A 25,685-nucleotide genomic window follows, 5' to 3' on the forward strand; every position below is an offset into this window, starting at 1 on the left:
CCTTATAGACTAATTAAATCATAGATGCATATATATGCTTTTGTAAGCAACAGTTTACTTCATCAGAAGCTTTAAACTGACAATGGAGAAGAGAGATGCATTCCTTGTGGTATGCATGTTTTCAATGTGAAGTTTATGACTGCCATTGGAGAGCTGCTGATTATCAGATAGAACAGAAACAATAAGAAACATCTGACCCCTATTCCCTGTGATTCTTAAAAAAATCTGTAAGCATCCCACAGCATATAGTGGTTGCCCCACAATACATAGCAACAATTTCCCACATGGTGGGGCACCGTTGTCTATCAAAGACTGTTTATCAAGGACAGTGCAACCTGCTTTTTGCTGCTAAAATTTTCAGCACAAGGACCTGTGAATGAACTCTGTCAAAATTATTTGTTAGTTATACTGTACCAACAGAATACATGCAAACTTGTTTCTCATATAGGCAAGGCCTTATAAGGCACCATACTGAAAGAGAAATGTTTAGGAGAAAGGGAATTTAGTTCTGTATAATGTTAACCAGTGGACCTATAAACTGTCCATGCATTAACCCAGTGATAGTAGAGTATCTGGGGGCAAGGACTGAGGATTGCTTTCTCTGTGACAGGCCTAAATTTCCTGGACAGAATCACAGCCATGGTTCTGCAGAGCAAGGAACCAGAGCTTTCAAGAGCTTTGCACTTACCAGGAAAGGTGCAGTCAGGAAAATAAAAGGAAATGGATTCCCCTTCCCTTCTTTCCCTGAATCAGCCCAGTGTAGCTCATGCTGCTTATTTGAGTCACCAAAAAAAAAAAAAAAATTAAATTAAATAAATCCACCTTTCAGGATCTCAGTGCTGAGTTTGACAGCACAGAAGCTCTTACATGGAAGCAGTATGCTATTGCCATGCATTCCTAGCCTGCCGTAAGTGAGACAATCACAGCTCCTTTGGAAAGCATCTGTCACAGAATCGCATCCTACGTCCTCATCTTGAATCCGCCTGCTGGAGGACCAAGTTTGAAGGGAGGCAGTTAGGACCCAGGGGAACGCCAGCTATCGGGGAAGGACAGAGGCTTTGGTGCACACGCCTCCTACCAAAAATTCATAGCCCCGTGCAGCTGGAGCTCTCATTCACAGTTTTCTAGAGAGATCTGAGGCTGAACCTGGAAGACGGGGATCTTGCGAGGACGCCTGCAGGAAAAATACCCCTAGGCAAGGCTGCCTGCCTCTGTGAAGGTATTTGGATCTCCTCTTTTCCCCCCACCCTCTTCTTGCAGCAGCTCCTCTCCCCCCTTTTATTTCTCCTTGTTGCAGTGCCGCGGCTGCGGCGTTTCAGCACTCCCGTGCGTGGACAGCTCCCATCTGCAGTCCATCTGCACCTCCTCCCTGCCCGCCTCTGCCTCCCCCAGCGCTGCCTTTCTGTCCCTGCCCTCGGATGCTCTGGCACATCCCCAGGAGGGGGACGTGGGGATTGACAATAACAATAAATAATAACCTCCAGGATCCTGGAGAACAGGGGAAGGGCCACAACTTTGAAAGGAAAGTTGGGATGAATGGGGTCATTGCACAACAAAAGGAGGGAGGGAAAAGATGACTGGGAAAAAGGGAGAGTGAAGAGAGCCGAGAAGGACCCCAGCCAGGCACAGAGAGATGGGGCACTTGCCAAAGACCAGTAGGTAGCTGCTGCTCCTCAGCAAATTGCTGCCTGTTTTCATCAGGCAGATTAAACCTGAGGCGCCAGGATGTGGGTTGAGGAAAACAAACAGGGGCAGTCAAGGGTTCTGGCTTCCCAACGGGAAATTGTCATTTATGCTGCATGTGGGAGGGCTAGGGGTGACTCACTCCTGCCCAGGCTCCCCTCAGATTCAGTACTGCAGGAACTCAGGAATTAAGTTGCTTCCTCACGCACTGGAAAATTGAGTCCATTAAGGTAAAGCTTTTCAAACAAAGGAGCAACAATTGCAAAACAAGCCTTGCATTTTTTTCTAGGACCTACTCTAATTCATTTCACATATTTACTCTAAATAATGAAGTTAAGGAACAGATGGCTGGTCTTTGTTCATCACTTGTCAGTGACAGGATCATATATGGAAGGAAAGATCAAATTAGATAAAGACAGATTTTATGTGCTTTCAGAGTAATCAGATGAGAACTCAGATTTTGTGGTATATTAAAAAGTTAATACAGTGTCAATGTGTAAATGGCATATTATGTAACAGCATTATACCATACACTGCATAGTAAAAGTAAGGACTTTTCTATTTCAGCCAACAGTTGATTAACCTTATAAATCCTTCACTGTTTTGTATTGGAAGTCCAGCTCAAAATTGAAAGGGTTAGTTTCTTTTGTTAACATAAGCAGTTTTGACAGTTATAAAATACTGGTGGTTATTTTAGGGTTTTTTGTTGACTCATCCTAGCTTTGAAAATCATTGTGGAATCAGCTTCTTGCAATGTACTGCAAAACTATTTGAGATATTAAAATCTATTTTTAAGAACTTTTAAGTTCCTGGTTTGTTATTTGATGATCACTTAGCTCTTGTGGAGCCTGACTTTGCAACTGTTACTTACATTGAGAAACACATACTTAAGGGAGTAGTACAATTGACTTCAACAGTGTGTTGCAGTATCAGACCCAGAGGCAGCAATTTACATGAATATATAACATTCATTAATATCTATTGGCTCTGAACCTAGAGGATAATTTATTCAAATGCTAGGATGAGCTTCTGCTGTTCCACTGTAGAAGAAGACTATGTCAGAGAAAATACAAATGCCATGACTAGTTCTATAGTAAAATGAAGATCATTTCCTTAAATCTTGGACCTGTAAGTCACTGCAGCTTTCCATTTATATGCTTGTCTGTTGAAGCATTTATGTCACTATTTGTTAGTACAGTATTATTATTTCTGTTTGTATGCATATGTATATGGGCTGTAGTATGTTGGCTCCAATGAGACATGCACTTATACATAATAAAGAAGAGCAGCAGTATAATTCTTCTTTTATAGAAAGGGGGAATTGAGTGAGAGGTGTCCCATACTGGTTTTCATGGATAAGTAAATATCCCCTTTGCTCCTGATATTAATACAGTTTCCTAAGATTTAATCTGAGAATTCCCCCCAAATAGCTGTTTTTTTTCTTTGAAGGCTTTGAAGAAATTAGAATTCTCATGTCTGGTACTTTTTTCAACTGAGAATCCAAATCTACATCCATTTTAAAATGAAATTTATTTTTTTAATGTAATTTTGGGACAGAGACAGAGAGAAAGAGAGTGTTTAGGATAGGGTATAGCTGAAAAGTGAAACAACAGGAAAATTCCAGCATTTCCTCATTTCATTAATAAAGAAATTCTCTCTCTCTCTCTCTCTCTCTCTTTCAAAATAAATACAATATAGATTCTATCCTGCCCAGTCCTGCAGTCCTTCAGAAAATATGTCTATTGTCTTTAGTGAGATGTTATATCATCTAAATTAGAAGTAAAATCTACAGAACTGGGCCAGTAATGTACAACTAATGTTAGAGTACATGTTAGTACTCTAATTATTAGTTTTTAAGAATCAACATTTAAAATGTACATCAAAACAACAAATTAAATGAGACATTAAATCATGTTTTTAAAGATGTAAGATGATAGTGTCACACCCAATATATACATATAACTGTCCATAACCTTCTGTACACACACAGTGACCCCCTGACTTGAGTATTTTGCTAGTTTTTAACGCAGATTTCTGCATGTTTCACAGATGTCATGTTTATATGTAACATTTCTTGTTATTAGGCATTACTGATAATATATTCTACAAGAAGAATATTAAGCTACCTGCATACTTCTTGCCCATTGGACTTACTATGATGATGGCCTCTAACTATAGGACTTTTGGCAGGATGCAAAGTGTCATTTGGGCTGTTTGATATATATTCATGGATGGCATATGTAACTTTGGGTCTCACTGTCAAGTGAATCTGCCATATTTTGGATGCCTTTGTTCATAGATTACATTCCATGGGTTTGCATTTAATTTAGGGATGGTTGTCTTATCGTATCAATTTATTTAGAGGAAGGCTACAATCCTCCCATTATCAGAAATGTTCAAAATATGTATTTATAAAATGTTTTGTTACCCAAAATGGAACTCTCTCCTTGAAACGTTGGTTAGGTAGGTAACTAGCTAACTAGCTAAGTAGATAAATAGATAGTAAATGATCCAAATTCCAGTCCCAAAGGTAACAGGACAGATTCTGGCTCTCATTTATGCTATGCAACCTAATCACCTATCTTCTTGCTTTTAAGCCCATAACAACAACAGGAACAAATGCAAGTTGATGTTGTAGTCTTGGCTGCTCTACTTGCAGTGCAGAAACCACAAATATTAATCAAGTTTCTCCAGTGTTTTGTATTGTACCATGGCTAAATTACCACTTCTGGACAGATAAATGTGGCCTATGGTTAACCTATAACTGTCTTAAACTACAAAAGACTGTTATTTGAGAGTGTTTGGAATTTCTGACATGTTGGTTTTACTAAACTTAAAGAAATGTTGGTATTTAAACCTTAGCTAGATTCCCAAGACCAGAAAAGTCTCAGGATATGGACAGAGGAAAATTATTCCATATTAAGTGGGGACTTAGGGATTTCCTACAGTTCTGCTGAAGCTACTAGAACTGTTTCATCTACCTACTTCTATCTCTACTAAACAGAAATTAAATGTGCTTACACTTTAAATGAAACAGGGTTAAAATGCCACAATCTGATTTCCCTTACTGCAGTACAGCATGGATCGATAAAACAGTTACCCCAGGTCCGCATGTGTGTGCGCACACAAGCAGGAAGTCTCAGTACCCCTTTTTAAACTATGTCATTGTTTGTCCAAGTGCTTAGAAGCCTTTTGAATCACTTTATGCTGTTAGCATGACAAATGTTTCCTAATTCCACATTCAAAAGAGGCTACAACTCTGGAGTGCAATTTAAGAAAATAAATTCCATTGTTAAAAAGATAATGTAATCAGATATTTTCCCCACATCGTTCACTGAGCAAGTCTAGCTCCTCTGTGGAGGAACAGAAAATGCTTGGGGGGTGAGACCCTAATAGCTTCTTGGATTTTGATGGGAAAGGTTAAAGCAGATGGACGTATAAATGTAAAGAAACATTTAAACTATTGAGGCTTATATTGGATTTAAGCCCAGCCTTACCCTAGGGACAGAGTAAAGCTATACAGCCACGGAAGGAGCACTGCAGTCAGTCTCACTGAGTTTCCTAGTGCATAGGAAGAGCATCCACACTGCTGCATATCTTCTCCAGGGTACAACACACCCATAGCATCAAGTAGGCTATAGTAAGGCACCGGTATTAGGTCATGAACCTGAGACTTTGGAGACCCATATGCATTTCCCTGTTCCAGACTTATTCAATGACCTTGGGAAAATCATTTAGTCGCTGTGGTCCAGATCCAAAGATGCATTTAGGCTGCAAACATATGTCAAATTTAAGCTGGGATAAACTATTTTACCCTAAGACAAAGTGCATCCATACAGATGTCCATGTCATTGTCTTGGGATAAATTCTAAAAAAGTTTCCTGAACAGGACGAATAATAGTAATTTATCCTGGGATATTGCAAACTATGTCTGTAGAGTTATCCCAGGATTGCAGCACTGAATCAATAGTAGAAAAGCAAGAGACAAGGTTTTTGGGGTAAATGTGATATATTTTATTAGACCAACTACTTAGTTGGAAAAATTGTTCTTTGCAAGCTTTCACGCACAAACACCCTTCTTCAGGCATAGGGAGAGTCTGCTGGTGTTGTGTGTTCTCCATGGTGAAAAAGAAGCTAATATGCAAAATGTAGGCCTGTGAAAATGCAAATGCACAGTAGTGGGGATCAGAGGGAATGGGAGACAATAGGTGTGAGACAGGTAGGTGGTTGAAGGAGGATGTTGAACTGGTGATAGAAAACCAGCAGTATATTCAATCACTCACTTAACCCTGATTAGAAGGGTGGTGGCAATCCCAGGATATTTTGTTCAGGGACAAACACAGGCATGACTTACACAGGAGTAAATGCAATATCTGTTCCTAGCATTAGTTCCTCAGTCCCCACTCTGTAAAATGGGGATAACCACAACTTCTTGCCTCATAGAGGTGGTATAAAGATAAAAAGAGGCCTGTGAGGAGCCACACATACACCATAAATAGTTAGCACTCCATCTCCCCCTCACCATCATTAAGTAGTCCCTGCCAAGCAGAATCTAGCCCTAAGATAACATTGAAATATTTTAAAAAGCAACGTAATGATATGACACCCACACTTTGAAATCAAGTCATTCTGGATTACCATCTTGCTTCACTTCCTGCCCACACATTTCCCTTCCAGCATGATTTTAGCAGCCAATATCCTCATGAATGTCAGTAGTTAGAAATTATATTATGGAGCCAGATCTTAACGGAGCTATGCCTATAAACAGCTGAGGATTGGACCAAAGCATTTATACTACTGGAAGCTGTGACGACTGTGTGAGTTCCTGCCGAATTGTATAAGGCCTGAATTAAGCACAGGCTCAGACCTGGATGTTCAATTTAAAAACTTTTATTGTTTCACAAAGTCATAAACTAAGGGGGTCTGTTGGTTCATGAGGTTCCCAAATCAAGCCCTTGCTTTCTAACCTGAAGGCTAGGTGCGGCTGCCTGATTCAGTAGTCTCAGAACTGGTCAACAGCTCATTTAAAAGAAGTCCCTTATCTTTTTTTAGACAAAAGATACAAAACTGTCCCCACTCTGACAGTGAGGCATCTAACATAACTTTACTATTACTTATATACTATAATACATATACATATGCATTTCTGATTCTTACTTCTATTGTTTACTAGTTAACCCATCTATATTATAATATCAGGTGACACACTCTTTATTATAATCTTTACGCTTCTTATGTTAATTCTTAATGACCTAACTACACAACATGTACCAGACTTTGCTTGTGTAATATAGTTATTTTTTATCATTGCGGTTTCCTGTTTTCACGATAGAAACTTCCTGCTTGCAATTTTTATCAGACTGTCAGAATTTTATCCAAGGGTCAGAAGGTGATTACCAGAATGTCAGTTGCTGACTTCTCAACCTCCTTGAAGCATTCTGGGAGTTTCAGTGCATTGTCCTTGCTGCTAGGCCTTGCTTAGCATAAGCACTCTCTCATAACAACAAGCTCGTATACAGTATTGTATCTAGCTTCATAGGTAGAAGTAGGCAAACTCAGGTTGGAAAAAAAATTGATGGGAAAAGGCTAAGTCAGAGCAGTATTTCAGGTTGTGGATGTTGTGATATTAATATCTCATTGGATAGTAGCAAGAGGTCTGGTGAAAAAAATGTGCATCTCATTAGAAAGCTGAAATTCGCCAGATTTTCAGTGAGATGTTATACTACTTTATCAATCCTGAGTCACAAGTTATAGTTGCAGATAGTACTATGGTAACTGGGAAGCTTCTAACACTGCTATTGACTTGCAATATGATCTGTTGGCAAGTCACTTGAACCTTCTGTGCCTCAGTTTCCTGGCACCAGGTAATATGACTTCAATGGAATTTGTAAAACACAATCTTTGTAATATATTTTAAGAACTTTGAATGGAGAACACCATAGACATGAGTATTTACCACTATTCTCATAAGTGTAAGCAATATTGTTACATATTGTCCTTTGAACAAGACAAAAACATAGGCTACTGAACAGAGATTCCAGAATATTTTCAATATTTAAATCATCCTAAAGCCAGACTCCGCCCTTTCTCTGACTTTGTGTGAACTTAATAAACAGAGTTTTTTAAAAGGGTATCGGAAGTGACAGATTTGATAAAGGATATGTTTTCCTATATTTTGTGTTTTCAATCATGTTAATTATTGCATCTTTTTTATAGTTGAGGTTTGTTCTTTTGAAGGAACTATTTATTTTAGGAGGCTGTGAAAGGACATCAACAGAGGAAGCAGTTCCTTTGGAGATGAGAAGTCATAACAAAACCAATGCTGCTGAGACTATAACAAAGCTTCTGTTGTGCCATCACAAAGCAGCAATATTAAAGAGGAAAAAATGTCAGCACTCCTATATGAAGGAATAGAGATGCAAAGTTAGCTTTAAATCTGGAGCTTTTCATATACGTCAGACAAAACAAGTGGAGGAGGGGAAATGCCAATGCGTGGGTGTGATAATGGGCATGTGCGTCTGTTATGCATTGAGGGATTTTAAGAGATCACTACCATTTAAGGAACTGCAGTGACAATTAAATTGGGTAGCTCTCTGGCAGAAAATAGGTTACCATTGTAAGAACCATGTGGATGTTAAATCCTCAGTTAGTGTAATTCTCTTGAATTCAATGGAGCTACAGAAAACTTCAACAGCTGAGGATCTATTCCCATGATTTCTCATTTGATTCTGACAGCTACTGCATTGTTTACATGCATTATGGATTATTTTGTAGTATATCTGTATATCTCGCTGGTGTCAATACTGTATTTCAGAGAAAACTTTGTTCAGCTCAGTGATCACTATGTTCCACAGGGTAAGAGACTCATTTCAATAAAAAATAAACTGTGAAATGTATTTGAAAATAAATCGTTTTAATTACTTCAGACATTCCCAAATTGCTTTCTGGCAACAGCCATCACAGTTGAGTAGGGACTGCAGCTCTCTCTGTTCGAAACTGTTTAGTGCATTATGGCTGCTATTTCTATTCAGAGCAGGTACTTACAGTGATAAATCATAAGACCACAAAGTGGCATCATTTGTGCAAATGGCTGCATGGAAATCTTGTTAAACAATCTGTAAATGACAACAACAACAAAAACTCTTCACCCATACTGTAAGAATCTGGAAGAATGACATGGTTCAAACACTAAATCAATGGGCCAGATTCTTCTTTAGTTTGAATCCTGTTCTGTTGAGGGGTCAGAATACTGCTGCAGTTGTCCTGCCTAGAACTTGTTCCTACTTAGCTGTGATACTTGTTGCCAGCAGGTTGTAATAAAGGATGTAATAAAGATGATGGTCAGATAAGGACAGAGCAAGGCAAAATGCAATCCCATTCCATAAATTATCAGTTGGTGTATACTTTCTTAGAGATCATAGCTAAGTGTCATAACTGAGAACAGACCCAACACTGTTGTTCTAATTTACTTGAGGGAATCATATAATCATAGAAAATTATGGTTGAAAATCAGGAGGTAATCTAGTTCAAACCCCTGCTCAAAGCCGGACCATCTCCAAATATATTGCTCCGTTCTCTTTGGAACAACTCTTCAGATAGTTGAATGTTGCTATTAATTCTCCCTTTTATTATCTCTTCTCCAGACTAAATAAGTCCAGTTCCCTCAGCCTCTCCTCAGAAGTCATGTACCCTGGCCCTCTAACCATTTTTTGTTGACCTCTGCTGGACTCTCTCCAATTTGTCCATGTCCTTTCTGTAGTGGGGGGCCCAAAACTGGATACAATACTCCAAGTGTGGCCTTACCTATGCCAAATAGAAGGGAACAATCACTTCCCTTGATCTGCTGGCAACACTCCTACTAATGCATTCCAGTATGCTGTTAGCCTTCGTAGCTTATTGCCCACTGGTCCTTTCTGCAGAGCTGCTGCTTAGCCAGTTGGTCCCCAGCTTGTACCAGTGCATGGGACTGTTCCATCCTAAGTGCAGTACTTTGCACTTGTCCTTATTGAACTGTGTGAGATTTTTTTGGTTCAGTCCTCCAATTTGTCTAGGTCTCTCTGAATCTTTTCTCTACCCTCAAGTGTATCTACTACTCCCCCACCTTGGTGACATCTGCTAACTTGCTGAGGGTGCCCTATATCCCATCTTCCAGATCACTGAAGAAGACAGAGCAGCTACAGTTCCCTTCTTGCACCTTCATTTTAGCTGAGCAGTCTTCAGAGCAGGATTAATACAGCACATTTGTTTTGATTTTGAGATACTGCTGCAATAGACTGGAAAGTGTACCAGTTTGTACACTACATTCCCAACACTGGTGGTGTCACTTTTAAATAAGATAAGTGCCACTAATCAGTCGTATAGTGACTATTGTAATTAAAAACTTAATTAAGTGCAATAGAATTATGTTAATACCACATTTCATTTGAGATTTTAATTATGAAATAAGGCTCAGATTCTCAGCTGATATTGGTGGAGTTCCCCCTCACTTAGTTTACATAAAGACTAAAAACAGCCATGGAGTTTATCTCAGGTTTGATGATCTTCCTGGGATCTCCTAAGCATATATTAACAAACTTTACAGCAGTGTGATGTTGGTTGTCATGGTCCCCCTCTTTTACCTGTGGCAGATTAGGGTGTTATGTCTTGTGTCAGGCTGATCATGTAGTTTTGCTAAGAAGTTAGACAATGAATTTGTATAGTATGGTATGGATAGTAGGCCTGTGAGAAGTGGCAAGTATTCTGTTTGGATTCAGATTTGGCTGATTTGGAGGCACAGCGATTTTAATCACTGTCCCAATTCAAATCAGCCAAATCAGATCCGAAGATTTGGCACCACTTCAGAGATTTCACCATAGATTAAACAGGTAGCAGTCCTTACCACACTGGACACAGCTGCCTCCAGCTGGTAAGTCTGTTGTGGTGGGTGGAGGGTGAAGGGAAGGGACTTGGGGGGGGCAGATCAACACCCCCACAACAAGGGAGGGATTGGAGCTGAGGCTGGGACCAGTTGTCCAGCTGGGGGTGTGGGGGAGGGGCATGGGATTCGGTGAGGGGAGTGGGGGGGGGATGCAGGCACAGCAGTACTGAGAGTCGGGGCTACACGCTGCTGCCACTCATGGAGCCAGAGGTGGGGGGCATGATGCAGGTGTGGCTCATTCTGGGTGGAAGGGGGCAAGTGGCAGCAGGGCATAGCCCCTGTTCCCAGCATGCTGCGCTTACATCCTGCGCCTCCCCCGCCCTGGCTGGGCAAGTTGTGGCAGCACCCGCATCCCACACCCCTCCACCCCGGCTGGGCAGCTTGTCCCAGCCCCAACCCCAATCCCTCCCTTGCTGTGGGGGCATTGATCTGCTCCCTCCACATCCCTTACCTCCCCCCTCCACCCACCACAATCAGACTTACCAGCTGGAGGCTGTGTCCAGCATGGTGAGGACTTCTGCCTGTTTAGTCTATGGCTGAATCTCCAAAGTGGCACTGAATCTTTTCCGAATCGATTCAGAGGCTTCTGATTTGATTCAGACCTTTTAATTGGTCTCCCAATTCAATTCAGATTTGGCCACCAAATTGGGTCAAATCTCCTCCAAATTGAACTGACTTCACAGAGCCCTAATAGATAGGAATAATCCAGCCTCAGGCAGGGGTTTGGACTAGAAGACCTTTGGAGGTCCCTTCCAGCCCTACTTCTCTATGAGTCTGTGATTGCCCCAGGCTTTGATTCACATTAAACCAATCTTGGGACAATCATGCACACATGCAGCTTGAGTGGCAAGTAACTTCAATTAGCTCAGATTTTTTGGGGGAGAGGACAGTATTATCTCAGTACTTCACAGGTATTTATAACATGGGGCTAATTCAGAACAAAAAGCTTTGTCCTGGGAGAAATCTGAAATCTGTTTTTAACCTATCACAGTGCAAAGGACAGTTGATTCCACTACATTCAAATTTTGGTACTGAGACCCGCAATTACAGTATAGGAATGAGGGGCTAGTAAGATGCAGCTGAAAAAATGGTGATCCCACATGTCCTCTGTGCTCCACAAGCTCCTGATCACTAATAAAAAATGACATAGCAAAAAAGTTTGGTGCCTGGAGCAAAGCCCACAGTGACAGCCCATCCGTGCCCCATGCAAATATCCAGAGGCACATGACCCCTTACCCCCCATGCTTGCCGGGGTGTGCACACAGCAGCAGGAACCACCCTCCCCCCTATCCCCACGCCCCTCCAAACAAACCACTCACAGCTTCGTCCTGCACCCCACCCTGGCTGGGCAGTGCCTATTGGCGCCCCTTTGCTTCAGTGCCCAGGGCAGTCACCCTATTCTCTCTGCCCTCGCTACAGTACTGCTAACAAAACTTGCAGCAGCCTTGCATGTGAGGTCAAACTTGTTACTACTGTCCCAAGGGTCTGATATGGCAGCCAGAAATCAATGGTATTAATGAAGCCAAAACAATATTTTAATTATCTAAGCCTTCATTATTCTTCAAGAAACTTTCTTCAAATAAAACAAAGAACATCCATCACTAGCGAATATAAATAAATAAATAAATATAAACAAAGTTCCTTTTGAGATATACAACATAAAAAAAGACCCTGAACACTTCTAAAGCCTGAAAAAATTGGCCCTGGTTCTGGTCCTGCTTTACATAGGTGTAACTTTGTTGACTTCAGTAGAGGTATCTCCTGATTTCCATCACTGAAACTGATCAAATGATCCTATAGCATCTTTTGTCATGCCTATAATAGCCAGATGCTTTTCCTGCAAACTTTTATCAAAAAATGTTAAGGCAAAGAAAAAAGAAAGGATGAAAACATGCAAAAGTTATAGTTAAAAAAAAGGTAAAAATTTGAAAATAAGAATTTAGCATAAAACATATATTCAAACATGTAGACCAGTGATTTGCAACCAGGGCTCACTGATATTGTTTCAAATGTGCCACAGTGTTCCATGCAACATTAGCACCATTAGCTATGCTAACATGAGTTACAAGATAAACCATGAGACTTCAAATAAGAACCCATAGTGTCAAAACATCTGTTGTGGTCTTTCAGATTTCTTTTCAACACAAGTCTTGCTTTATTATTTTTCTGTGGTCAAAGAACAAGAGAAAACTAAGCTGGCATTTTCTAAGGGGTGCCTCAAATCTAAAGAAGTTGAGAACCACTGATCTAGAATATCAAACTTAAAGTGTTTGAATTATCAAACACATTTCACAATTTATTCACAGTGAAACTTTCTCATGTTTTGAGCTTCAAGACAATTGAGACAATTGAGTTAAACAGAATGGTTACAGTTTTCCTTTGGAAGATAAGAACTACTACCAAAAACACCCTTAAAAAGCTAAGGTGACAAGAGACCAGGAAGTTAAGGAGAGTGGAGATACAATGTGCTCACCAAGAATAATAATGATGGAGAAATATCAATAGATACAGGACTGGAATCTTTGCTGAGCATTAAATTCTGTTAGGGATGCTGTTCAACAGCTGCCAGTGAATGATGCCTCTGGATATGTCTTCACTGCTCAGAAGATGGTTTATATATAGCAGGATAATGAATGCCTATGAGGTACCTGGCTGTAAAAACTGAATGGAGACAAAATACCTGTAATGTTTACAGCAAGGTAATTAGACCTGTTCCACAGTATAGCTTCTGCCTGAGGTTGAGCTCAGCTAGTATTCCTCATGATAAAGGGCCAATTCCCAATCTACCTTTAAATCTTTGCCACATATGGAATAAATAGTATACATCTTACCTCATGAGTGTAGTTCAAATCCACCAGGGAAATGCATAGTTACATAGATACATACTCTCTCAATGGGCAGCTTAATGTGGCCCCAGAAATTAATCCTAATTCATTGACTCTTCTAGATTTACACTGGGGGGCCATGAATATGGATACACCATATATATCTCACTCTGAGGGAGTATTCTAAACAAAGAGCTGTCCCACTTTTTAGCCCGCTAGCCTAGTGCTTAGGCAATTTGCACAAGATGCAGGAGCCTACTTCTACATCCCCCTCAATCAGATGAAGCTTAAGCAATGTCTACCAATCCCTCCAATGTCCCCTAACCAGTTAGGCCATGGGCTACATAGTTCCATCCCTCCATCCCTTCTGCTGAAGCTGGGCCTCTGAACAACCAAGAAAGAAGGGAGTCATAGAATAGTAGAGAAGTAGAAGTCAGGTTGGAAAGGACCTCCAGATGTCATCTACTCCAACCCCCTGCCTGAGGCAAGATCATCCCTATCCAAACCATTCTGTACAAAACCATAATCCAAGTTTCTCGTAAAACGACCATCAACCTTGACACAACACAAGACATTACACCCTAACTCGACACAGATAAAGTAGGGGACTCATGACAGCCAACACCTTGCTTCTGTAAAAGATTGTTAATATACACTCAAGAGATCCCAGGCAGGGGGCAACACTGCCCTCCTCCTTCCCACCACATAGGAAAGTAAAAACTGTGGGGACAGGAAGAGAACAAATGAATAACTGTAACTTTGTGGCCATGTGAGAAAGGCACTAACTTGGGCAGGAGAGAGATGAGTTCTGTTTCTGCATTTGGCATTGAATAGTATTGGTGGGGAAAGCACTTGCTGGGCAAGTGATCTAACCGGTAGTCTGTTGCGCTAAGAGCCTGACTGGATACCTTCCTCTTTGCTTCAAAAATGTGCTGGTTGTGGTTTTTCTGGGAGGAAAGTTTTGTAGGGTCATAGAAAATGTACATATTTCCCAGCTGGATTTAGGACTCCAGCTGTTCACGAGTGAAGGTAGATGTCTCAGTGCCATTATGCAGGGTGAATTAGAATCAGCTTAAGTGATTTATGTGCCAAAAAAGCTGCAAAAAATCCTTTTAGAGATTGACAAGAATTTGGCCAAAAATGCTGGGAGTTTTTCTGGCAGGATAGGCAATACACATAAATTAGCCTGAGATTAAAAACACAGTGAAATAAAGCCTTTGTATTACAGGCTTAGGCATAATGTTACCTCAGGAAAAAATGAGGGTAAACTTTAAAACAAAAAGGAAAAAACTCCTAAGTGGAAAATATTTTCTAGGAGACATCACCAACTCCAAAATGATGCTACGTAAAAGTCATATTTTTTTATTTTATCACACTTCTCTCTATATACTTTGTCACATATAAAGAGAACATTTATATAATAATATAATAACAACTAACAATAACAGCAACTTTTAAAAATTGATAGGCTCATCATGAAAAATCTAAATCTGTATATTTAGGGGACTAAAAATGTCCTTTTTATTAGCAGTGCTTATCAGAACAGCACACATTTTGTCTCATCATGAGTAAAAATATCACACTTTTTTCTTACTGTTGCTTGGTCAGGGCAGCCATAAAAGGTGCTTGTGTCATAGGAATGGCATAACAGGATCCACTGGGATGCTGGCTTTCCACATTAGTTTTTGCAGACTCAATAAATAAAGAATAATTTAGTATTAATCCAGTAAAACATTACTGCTGCTAAATGCTCGAAATCATTATAATTTCTGAATGCTTTCTGACACCCTTTTATTTGATGTTCGAGATGTCAAAAACATTATGCTATTTGCTTACTAACCTCTTAATATTTGATATACACAAGAGGGTGTAGTTATTATGTACAAGCTCAGAAACACATTTCCTTTCTCCATGTTCTTAATTTTGTTTTGTTTTGTTTTTTAGTAAGCAGTGGAATAAGCTTCACTTTCCTTTGGATTACAGTACCTATGAACTGAATGTTATGCTTCCTGCAAGGATATGAAAAAACCTTCCCATTTTACTTTTCAAATATCTGCCTAAATACAAAAAGGTTTTGAATGGATCACACTTTCAGCAGACCATCAGTTGAATGGGATCAGCATTTCTCTTCCTAAATTATCTTAAGATAAGGATTTTGAAAATAAATTTTTGCAGAGATGACCCATTTACAAGCTGGACTTAGTCCAGAGACTATAGAGAAAGCCCGACTGGAACTGAATGAAAACCCAGACATTTTGCATCAGGATATCCAACAAGTCAGGGATATGATCATCACCAGGCCTGACATTGGGTTTTTACGTACAGATGATGCCTTCATCTTGAGATTTCTCCGAGCCAGGAAGTTTCACCAAACAGAGGCCTTCAGACTGCTGGCCCAGTATTTCCAGTATCGCCAGTTAAACCTGGATATGTTCAAAAACTTCAAGGCTGATGATCCAGGGATCAAAAGAGCTCTGATTGATGGGTTCCCCGGAGTACTGGAAAATCGTGATCATTGTGGCAGAAAGATTCTTCTGCTCTTTGCAGCCAACTGGGATCAGAGTAGGTAAATGTAGATAATGTCCTTATCTTTTTACATGCATAGATGCTTTTATAACCTGTTCACTGGTTATTAGTCACCATATTTCAGACAGCAAGATCATTCTGATAAAAGCATATTCCAAACACCAGTCCATTTCACTAAAGCTTTCATCTAATCGGATCACCCATCATTTCTTATGCATGTACTGCAGCAGAATTACTGTACGCCATTGCTTCAAATAAGTAGCCTATATTTTTCCAAAAATATTGCAGCGTTTATAGTCAAATATTCATTACTTGCAGTACATATTTTATTACCTATTATATAATTATATCCTGGATGTTAGTGATGAGCTGCACAGGTTGTCTGGGAGCAAAGACCTCTGAATCATAGAAAAGTAGGTCTGAAAGTGACCTCTAGAGGTCATCTAGTCCAACCCCCTGCCTGAGGGAGGATCATCCTTATCTAAACCATTCCATACAAATCCTTGTTTAACCTATAACTAATATTACACAATCAACACTGTCACACAACTACAAGGCATTGTGTCCTCAGGTGCTTTGCCATAGCAAAGCAGGGAAACAATGGCAATCAATGTCTTGCCACTGCATGAGTTGTTAAAATACTCTCAAGTGTCCCAAGGAAGAGGGCCATACCACCCATGTTAGTGGATAGCAAAAATCTTCACAGACCGTACAAGTCTGACCGTGGGGAAAAAATTCCTTCCTGGCCCCAAATGAGTGATTGGTCTGACTCCGAGCCTAACCAAAAATCTCCAGGTTTTAGTTTCACTGGGTGCATCCAGACGAGCCCACACATGCCTCTTGCTATGTCTCAAAGCAGTTTTAGACATGGCAAGAGGCATTCTGGGCTTGACTCAAAATTTGATACCTGGCTATCCAGTTATCAAAAAATTACCTGCAGAAAAAAGCAGGGCCCTGAGGCAACCAGAGGCTCGGGTCCTCCAAAGAGAAGCTTTGGTAGCCGGCCAGAGCATTGTATGCCTGCCCCTTGCCCCAAAGCTGCAGCATACTGCAGCACGTATGACCTGGACTTGGGCTCTGTTCCCAGTGAGCAGGGGTAGAGGGCCTGGAGGAGGGAGGGTGTGGGGGTGTGGGGGACCATAGGGGGCATCTTGGGAGGGGTGGGTCCCCCACCTGTGCCCCACAGGACCTCAGCCCCCCCCCACAGCCCATAGCTCACCCATAGCTGCAGTGGCCATTGGGGCAGTTGGGGCCCTCCTGGCACAGCTCCCCCACCTGTCAGACTGAGCTACTTCTGTGCACACAGGACCCAGCCCCCAGCCAGCAAGGCGGTCCCTGAGAGTGGTACAGGACCCCAGGTGACAATCTGAGTGGCCCAGAGCTGCCCAAAGGTGCACAGCACTGCACCAAGCCGGGCCGGAGCCATGCAATGTGGCACGGGCAGTGCCGGGGACCTGGTGGCCTGGGTTGAGCTGTGCTGCCACATGCTGTGTGGGGGTGCTATGCCAGGAGGACCTGAGTGCCCCCATGGCTGCTGCTGGTGTTCCTAGCATAACACGTGATCCCTGCAAACTGGGCTGGCCCCTGGGTGACAGCCTGAGCAGCCCCAGTGCTACTTGAAGCTGCACAGCCCTGTGTTAGGCAGCACCAAGCTGGGTTGGTCCTGTGACGTGTGGCTCTGAGGCAACTGGGGCCAAGCTGCACCACTGTTGACTCAGACTGCAGCAGGCCCTGAGTGCCCCATGGCCGCTGCTGCTGCAGGGGTAAGCTGTGGGCCCTGTTGTGGGGGGGCTCTGCGGTGAGGCATGTGGGCCTTGTGGGGGGGCCCGTGTGCTCTGTGGGATGGGACAGTTCATGAACTGTGTAGAGGGGCTGCTCCCTGTGTGTGTGGGGGGGGGGGAAGGGGATGAACCCCACTTGAACACAATCCACACACATCCCCAAGCCACCCCCACAAACCCCTCACCCACATAAACAGCCACAAACCTCAAACACCCCCATAAACCTTACACCCACCCACAAACTCCCCCAACCCTCCCTCCCTCCCTCCAAATTGCTTTACATTTGTAAGTATATCAATAAAACATTGCCCAGCTGATCTCTCTCTTCATTTAAACAGCGGAAGAACACTATTTTAATGAGAGAATTTGGGTTTCTTATCACAGTATTTGCAATTTGTAAGCAGGGAACACCAGGATCTCTACTAGGGAGACAAGTGGCAAGATCCATGTAGAGGAGCCTATCCAGGGCCAGCACTGGGGACCCAGCTTGCGGGCAGACAAAGTGGCTGACTTCTTGGCCATTTGGGGCCAAGAGGATATGCTTTAACAGCTCAAAGTGGGCCACCACAAGGAGCACATCTTCTGGGTAAAAGCTGTCCAGATGGCAGAGCAGGGGTCTGACAGGGTGCAGCCATGGGGCCGCAGGTCCAAAGAGGCAGTTGCTGATGCAGGTGGCAGCAGGTCACAGGCAGGCAGCAGCCTCCACTGCTAGACTGCTGCAGTGGCTAGAGGGTGCAGGGACCACTCCAGGTCAGGGCTGCTACAGCAGTCCAGCTGGCACAAGGGGCAGTGTCCCCAGATACCAAATGGCCGCTTGCCAGGGCAGCTTTCTATACTGCTGGAGCTAGCCCCAGGCTCTAGCTCCCCCTGGCTGCAGATCGGGGAGGAGCTGGGCAAGGTTATTTTGCCCTAAGTGGCACAACTTGCCCCAAGTAGCATGTCTGGGCATGTGTGCTGAGGCAATCCCCAGCCCAAATGTGTGCCACTCCTATTTGAGCTGCTGCAAACCGCAGTCAGTATTCCCAGCTGTTTGGTATCATGTGTAGATTTTGGCCTAATATTCTATTAAAGTGTGAATGTGAGAGTTTTCTGGCAAAACCTCTTGCAGCAACAAAGCTGAAAGAAAGGATGAATGAACATGTATCCTGAATTAATATAAAATATCAGCTTTACTGGCCGGGAACGTTGTAGCTCCACTGGTTGAATTAAGGGATTTAAGTATTATATAGAACGAGCCTTAGGTTTCTGAGCCCTCAGCAAAATGCATTCTAAAGATTAACCCTGTTTATCAGGTCTTGCTCTAGGAAAGCCAAGGATGCTGTCATCCAGGCTCACACACACATATACTGAAAGAAAAACAACTCTTATTAGATATCAGTTAGAGTTTACTGAATTCATATAACAGTGCAGTATAGCTAGATGCAGATATAGAAGTAATACCTTAAAAATAAGCAGACAATCCCAAACTCAAAATAATGCAAATGGAACTGTCTCCCTCAGACAGGATTTGATGGCTACAACACAACACAATACAAGGTATCACTTCATGCGGGCCACATAATCTGATTACATTCATTCTGGCTAACTACATACAATTCAATTATTATACCCCAAAGTACTGGGAATCACTTGGAATTACAAAGTATGGGCTTCTATATGAAAAACCAGCTAATGAAAAAATGTCATGGTGGATGATGGGAGCTACTTCAGTATTGTACTGCCAGGGATTTTACCAAAAACCCAGGACCATTTGGTCTTTGAAGAGACAAGACTATAGCTTTGTCCTATCTTCGATCAAGACTTCTTTTGCAAGCTTAGACACCGAGTTAAGGGACAGTTATGATTTCCTTAATGATTACCTCTTCTGTACCCCAAATCAAGATGCAATTATACTTCCCAGTGATTCCCCACTCTCTCTTAGCAGGTGAAGTTTATTACTACCACCAAAGTCAGATAAAGAGGCAAAAGACAGGTCTATATCTGAGCTTATTACTGCTTACACTCCAGGAACATTTTTATGGACTTGGAGGATGCCAATTAGCTAAGGTCTATGTATGTCCTTGTGAAAACTACAATTCTGGGAGAGAGGACCCCGTATCTCTTTCCTTCCCCATCTGGGAATACTGTTTTGCCATATTCCATTTCTTTGACTTTACTGATCACACTAGTTGTAATGTCTGTAATGCTTCATTCTGAAACAGACATTTGGACCTTCTGTTTTAGCCACACTGCCACAACTTAGCACAAGTTGACTGTAAATGGGCAAGGCTAAGAACATGGTAGCCAAGACATTGTTTCAATGGGATTCTAGCTAACTACATATAATTCAATTCCTTTTATCAAAAGACAAAACATCAGTTGTTACTTTTAGCTGCTATTGTTTTCCACAAAGCACTTATTTACTCTTGGCCTTAGCTTAATGTTAGTGGCCTTAAGAAGCACATTCTTCTTCCTTTCTAGGCTACTGCTTATGACTTGAATGCAAACTTAATGATTATTGATCCTAGGTCACTTAAAGCACAAATTATTTATGGCTTAGGGTTCAGCTAGGGCTGCCATCTGCACCTGTCATTGTGGTCTGCCAGTCACTGATCATGTTCTACAGCCTATAGGGAAAGGTGAATTTTCTTTTCCTGGTCTCAGTAGAACTTTCTAGTGCATTAGGAACAAGATTTGCCCTATAAATGAATATAAGGTTCCCTTCCCCTTTTCTGTCACCAAAATACATTTTTGGTGGCATATATATATTTGGTGGTGTGTGTTTAGCAGTGATGGTTACTCATGGACTGGTTGACTGGCACAGGGACAGTCCATGGCACTGAATTTGGTGCATGGGGTTGATCTGCAGGTAAAATCTGGTGTGTAGGGTCAGTCCACAGCCCTCATCTGGTGCAAAGGACTTCATCATCTGACTCAAGGAACTATTTATAGGTCTGGAAATCTGGCAGTAGATTGGATTTCCCAGACTGGATTTTGACTGGGGCAGTGAGGCAGACAAATACATCTTGGAGGAAATTGCCATACCTGACTCTTCAGTGACCCCAAGATTTCAAGATGTTCATTTTATATCACATCTGAAAGATCACACCAGCCAGTATATCAAGCCTACCTGCATGATGTAGCCCACAGGTTCACTATGGATAGGCAAAGGGAAGAGAACAGCCTGACAAATTTCTTTCAATACTTCATTCCCATTCACAGAGGGCTGCATCTTCTCTCCCTTCATCACTAAATCATAATTTTGAAAACATAAATTGTCTAAAATTGCTACACTTGTCTACAGATGAGACATCTCTGTGACAGCTCTTTTTAAATAGTTGCTACAATACAATGGATGACATTGTATGAGTAAAGCAGTCTGGAAAAACACATTCCTAGGTTTTAGAGCCAGTGGATATCATTATGATACTGTAGCATGGACTTCTGGAGGAAAAAAAACATAGATTCTTTTGGCTGACCCTTACATCAGCCCATAACTTCCATTTGAGAATACAGAAAGACATTTGGGCTTGTGTCCTCTATAAGGCCTTTGCTGCAAAGCAGAGCCTCCCAGTGGAAAAGCAGTGTGGGTCAACAGCTGGCTTTTTTCTTTCAGGCTAGCTACAACACCTCCTGAAAGCATTATTCTGTTGGCAAAGCTACATATATACACCAGAGGTTTTGCTGGCTTATCTACGTGGGGTAAAGGGTGTGATTTTTTCACACGCTTAACCAGTATAGCCATTCCACCAGAATTTGCATTGTGAGCCTGGCTGCAGTCCTTATTTTAAAACTTCAAGTGATGGAAGATCTATCACATCCATGGATAATTTACTCCAATAGTTAATTACTTTCACTCTTTAAAATGTGTGACTTATTACTAGTTTACATGCGTCTAGCTTCAGCTTCCAGGTGGTAGGTACCATCATACTTTTGCCTGCTAAATTAAACCCTCAATAATCAGAAATTTCTCTGCATAGATATTTTTATACTATAATCAAATCACCTTTTTGTCTGTCTTTGGATAAGCCAAATAGATGGAGATTCTTTACTCTCTCACATTGAGGCAGGTTTCCCAGATTTCCAATAATGTGCATACCTTTTTTTCTGAACCATTTGCAGTTAACCAACTTCATTTTAAGGGGCAGACAGCAGAAATGGACACAATATATCGCTACTACGATATCCTTGGGTAATGCTTGATATTCCCCTGCTTGTACATCCAAAGATTAGAGTTGTTTTCCTAGCCACTATATCATTCTGTGAGCTCGTGAACAGGTCAAGTCCTGTCCTGAATCATTATTTTCCAAAACAGAATCCTTCATCCTACGCCTGTGACTTACCTACTTTGTTTTTAGGTTTAACCTTTATTTATCTGCATTAAAATGAAAGTGAACCCAGTTTACCAGGCAATTCAGATCATTCTATTAAACTGACCTGTCCTTCTCATTACTTACCATCTACCAGCTCTTGGGACATCTTCAAACTGTGTCAGCAATGATTTTAGGTTTCCAGATCACTGATAAGAATAATGGGGAAAAAATGGTCAAGAACACATCCTTTTGGCAGACCACAGCAGATAATATCTCCAGAACGTTGATTCCATAATTACAATTACTGAGATATATCAGCTGGCCAGCTTTTAATCCATTTTATATATTCTGCACTGATTTTGTAAGTGCTCATTTTGTAATTGGAATGTTATGCTAAACTAAGTACATTACAAGACTGAGGGTGTACACTAACTGGAGCTGGCCAGGATTTTTTTTTTTTGACAAAATGGGTTCTTCAACATACAGACTATATCAGGCTAGAGTTAGAGGGTCCCACACTTTCTCTCTTTGAATACTTAATTATTTATACAAAGTAAAACAACTTCAATGGACTATTTGAGAAAGTCTTTTCCAGAATTTCTGGCTGATGGTTACAATAGTAATGTAGGATAGAGAACACCCAAGGTCAAGTCCCTGATTTGAAGCAGAAACTTAAACCTGAGTCTTCTACATTCCACGTGGGTGACCTTACAATTGGATTGTTGGCTATTTTCTCTCTCATTTCTCAGGGAAGATGTCAACAAATCTTGTTTCTCACATGAAGCAGATCAGAAAAATGTTTTGAAAAATATTTGCAAGTCAGATAAACCATTCTTCATCATCTCTAATGGCAACAGAGCTATCTTTGTCAACCAAACTTCTAATGTCATCAACACTAACTAGCCCAAATACATACTCCTCCAACTGAGAAGCAACTGAGCCTCTTAAGAGTCAGAAAATAGCTTAGATTTAAGAAATGTCTTACTTACTACTCCAGCCGTCCCTGGACATGTTATTGCTGTCCCTAGTATATTTATTCTGTCCCTAGGCCCACTATATGGCTTCCCTGTGAGTTTTGGGTGCAGAAATAATGAGGGTCAGGCTTTATATATTCTCCTGCCATCCTCTGATTCAAGATATGTCATTTAAAGATATGCAACCAGGGTAAAATCCACCTCTGTACAGAAGCAGCCCAAGGATTACTTACCATAATGATACACAGAGGGCCAGTGGGGCTGAAGCTTTTCAGCCAGTCTTTGCAATATAAGGGAAACTGATTTCTTTTTTACAGCTGGACTGTTATGTCACAGAAGATGGCATATAGCTTCAACAAATACTTCTGAGGACCCAGAAGAGAAAATGGCTGCTTTTTTTTACAACATACATTTCCATACCAGCTGCTGCTCATAATTTCTCTTTTATTAACCCAAGAGCCTTAAATGCCAGATACTCACCATTCTGTATGAAAGTGTATAGGGATGTTCTAAAGGGCAAGAATTATTCTGTCTATCAGAGCAGCAGCTATAAATATTTTAAGGGATTATAATATAGAAAATGATGCATTTACCAAGAATGTTTATGATGATGCAATTACTGAGATATTATCATCAGATGATCCCAGTGGTATGAATAAATATGTTTTACATGCTGATTATCATAATATATATTGCAAGGGTAACCTCAGCTGCTCAATAAAATGCCAAGCAATAAACATCTGTGGAGATTAATTTATAGTAGCTGCTGAACTGTGTCAATAATTCAGTCTTGTAGCTATTTACTATGAAAGTTCATTGCTAAAGTACAAACAACCATAACATAAAAATGATTTTTACAAACAATGTCTGAGTTTAGCACAGAGTGCTGCTGTGTTACAGCTTCCAGTAACATACATCATAGATGATATTCTGGTCTAGATAATACCGAGTCCAATAATCTAGAAGCAATAGATATTAAAAAGAAAGTATTTGAAATTATTTCATTTTAGGAGATATCTAAGAAGTTAATAACATTCATAGGAAAGGAAGAGGGGAGACAAAAATTTAAGCAGAATAATATATTTAGGGTAGTAACATGTGGAAAATGAGGGCTAGAACACAGGCTATCAACTACTTTCAGCACCTGCTCCTGGTCAGCGGGAGGTACATGGGAAGGTGAGCAGAAAGGAACAGAGCAGGAAGAGGAAACGCACCTGGTGCCACCACTATCCCCTGCTGAGACTGGCACCTGGTCCAGCAGCTCCCTGCAGCCTGCAATTAGAGTGGGGCAGGAACAGCTCTGGAGCTCCCTCTGTGCCCAGGTCAGCTGGGGACAGCAGTGGGATGTAACTGCATCACGTCACCCCTCTGGATCTCCCACTGAACATACACACATGCACACCCCTGCTGGAATTAAATACAGTTCACAAGCTTAGCCCAAAGACTGTTCTAATGTATATCAGTCACATATAGGCATAGTATCATAGAATAATAGAAGATTAGGGTTGGAAGGGACTCAGGAGGTCATCTAGTCCAACCTCCTGATCAAAGCAGGATCATCCCCAACTAGATCATCCCAGCCAAGACTTTGTCTGCCCAGGTCTTATAAACCTCCCAGGATGGAGATTCAACAACCTTTCTGGGTAACCTATTCCAGTACTTTACTATTATCCTAGTGAAAAAGTTTTTCCTAATATCAAAAATTCCTTTGATGCAACATGAGACCACTGCTCCTTGTTCTGTTACCTGCCACCACTGAGAACAGTTTAGCTTCATCCTATCTGTTTCTACCCTTCAGGTAGTACAAAGCTGCTATTAAATCCCTACTTAGTCTTTTTTTAGATTAAATGAGCCCAGATCTCTCAGTTCTTCCTCAAAAGTCATGTGCCTCAGCCCTCAACCATTTTTCCCACCTGCTGGACTCTGACTAATTTGTCCATGTCCACATAGTGGGGTGGGGGGCAATTTGTCCACACCCACGTAGTGGGAGGCCCAAACCTGAACACAGTACTCCATATGTGGCCTCACCAGTGCAGAATAGAGGGGAATAATCACTTCCCTCCATCTGCTGGCAATGCTTCTAAGGCAGTCCAATATACTGTTAGCTTTCTTTCAAACTTGGGCATATTGTTGACTCACATTCAGTTTATTCTCCGCTATAACCCCCAGATCCTTTTCTGCAGAGTTACTGCTTAGCCAATCAGTTCCCATCCTGTACCAGTGCATGGGAATGTTCCATCCTAAGTGCAGGACTTTGTACTTATCCCTATTGAATATCATGATACTTCTTTTTGGTCCAATTCTCCAATTTGTCAAGATCTCTCTGAATCCTAGTTCTACCCTCCAGCATGCCTACTACTTCCCACAGCTTGGTGTCATCTGCAAACTTGCTAAGGGTTCATTTCTTTCCATCTTCCAGATTGTTGATCAAGATATTTGAACAAAATTGGCCCCAGGACCAAGCCCTGGAGCACTCCACTTGATACCGGCTGCCAACTAGACATTGAACTATTGATTACTATTCTATCCACCTTACAGTTCATTCTTCCAACCAATACTTCCTTAGCTTGCCTGTAAGAATGTTGTAGGAGACTGTATCAAAAACCTAGCTAAAGTCAAGATATGTCATGTCCACTGCTTTTCCGCATTCATAGGGCCGGTCATCTCATCATAGAAGGCAATCAAGT

The 25,685-nt window shown here is 41.4% G+C and overlaps 1 protein-coding gene across 1 annotated transcript in view; it reads left to right on the plus strand.

Annotated features, from left to right (window-relative positions):
• Positions 1 to 1,154: 1,154 nt before the first annotated feature.
• CLVS1 (clavesin 1) overlaps positions 1,155 to 25,685 on the plus strand; it is a 156,295-nt gene continuing 131,764 nt past the window's right edge. Inside the window, exons 1-2 of the mRNA XM_090040053.1 lie at positions 1,155 to 1,219; positions 15,370 to 15,991. Coding sequence (XP_089896179.1) covers positions 15,603 to 15,991 — 389 coding nt within the window. The 5' untranslated portion in view covers positions 1,155 to 1,219; positions 15,370 to 15,602. The remainder of the gene's footprint in view (positions 1,220 to 15,369; positions 15,992 to 25,685) is intronic.

The sequence above is a fragment of the Crocodylus siamensis genome, chromosome 3, assembly GCF_052110815.1.
Source record: "Crocodylus siamensis isolate JL-2025a chromosome 3, ASM5211081v1, whole genome shotgun sequence".
NCBI lineage: Eukaryota > Metazoa > Chordata > Crocodylia > Crocodylidae > Crocodylus > Crocodylus siamensis.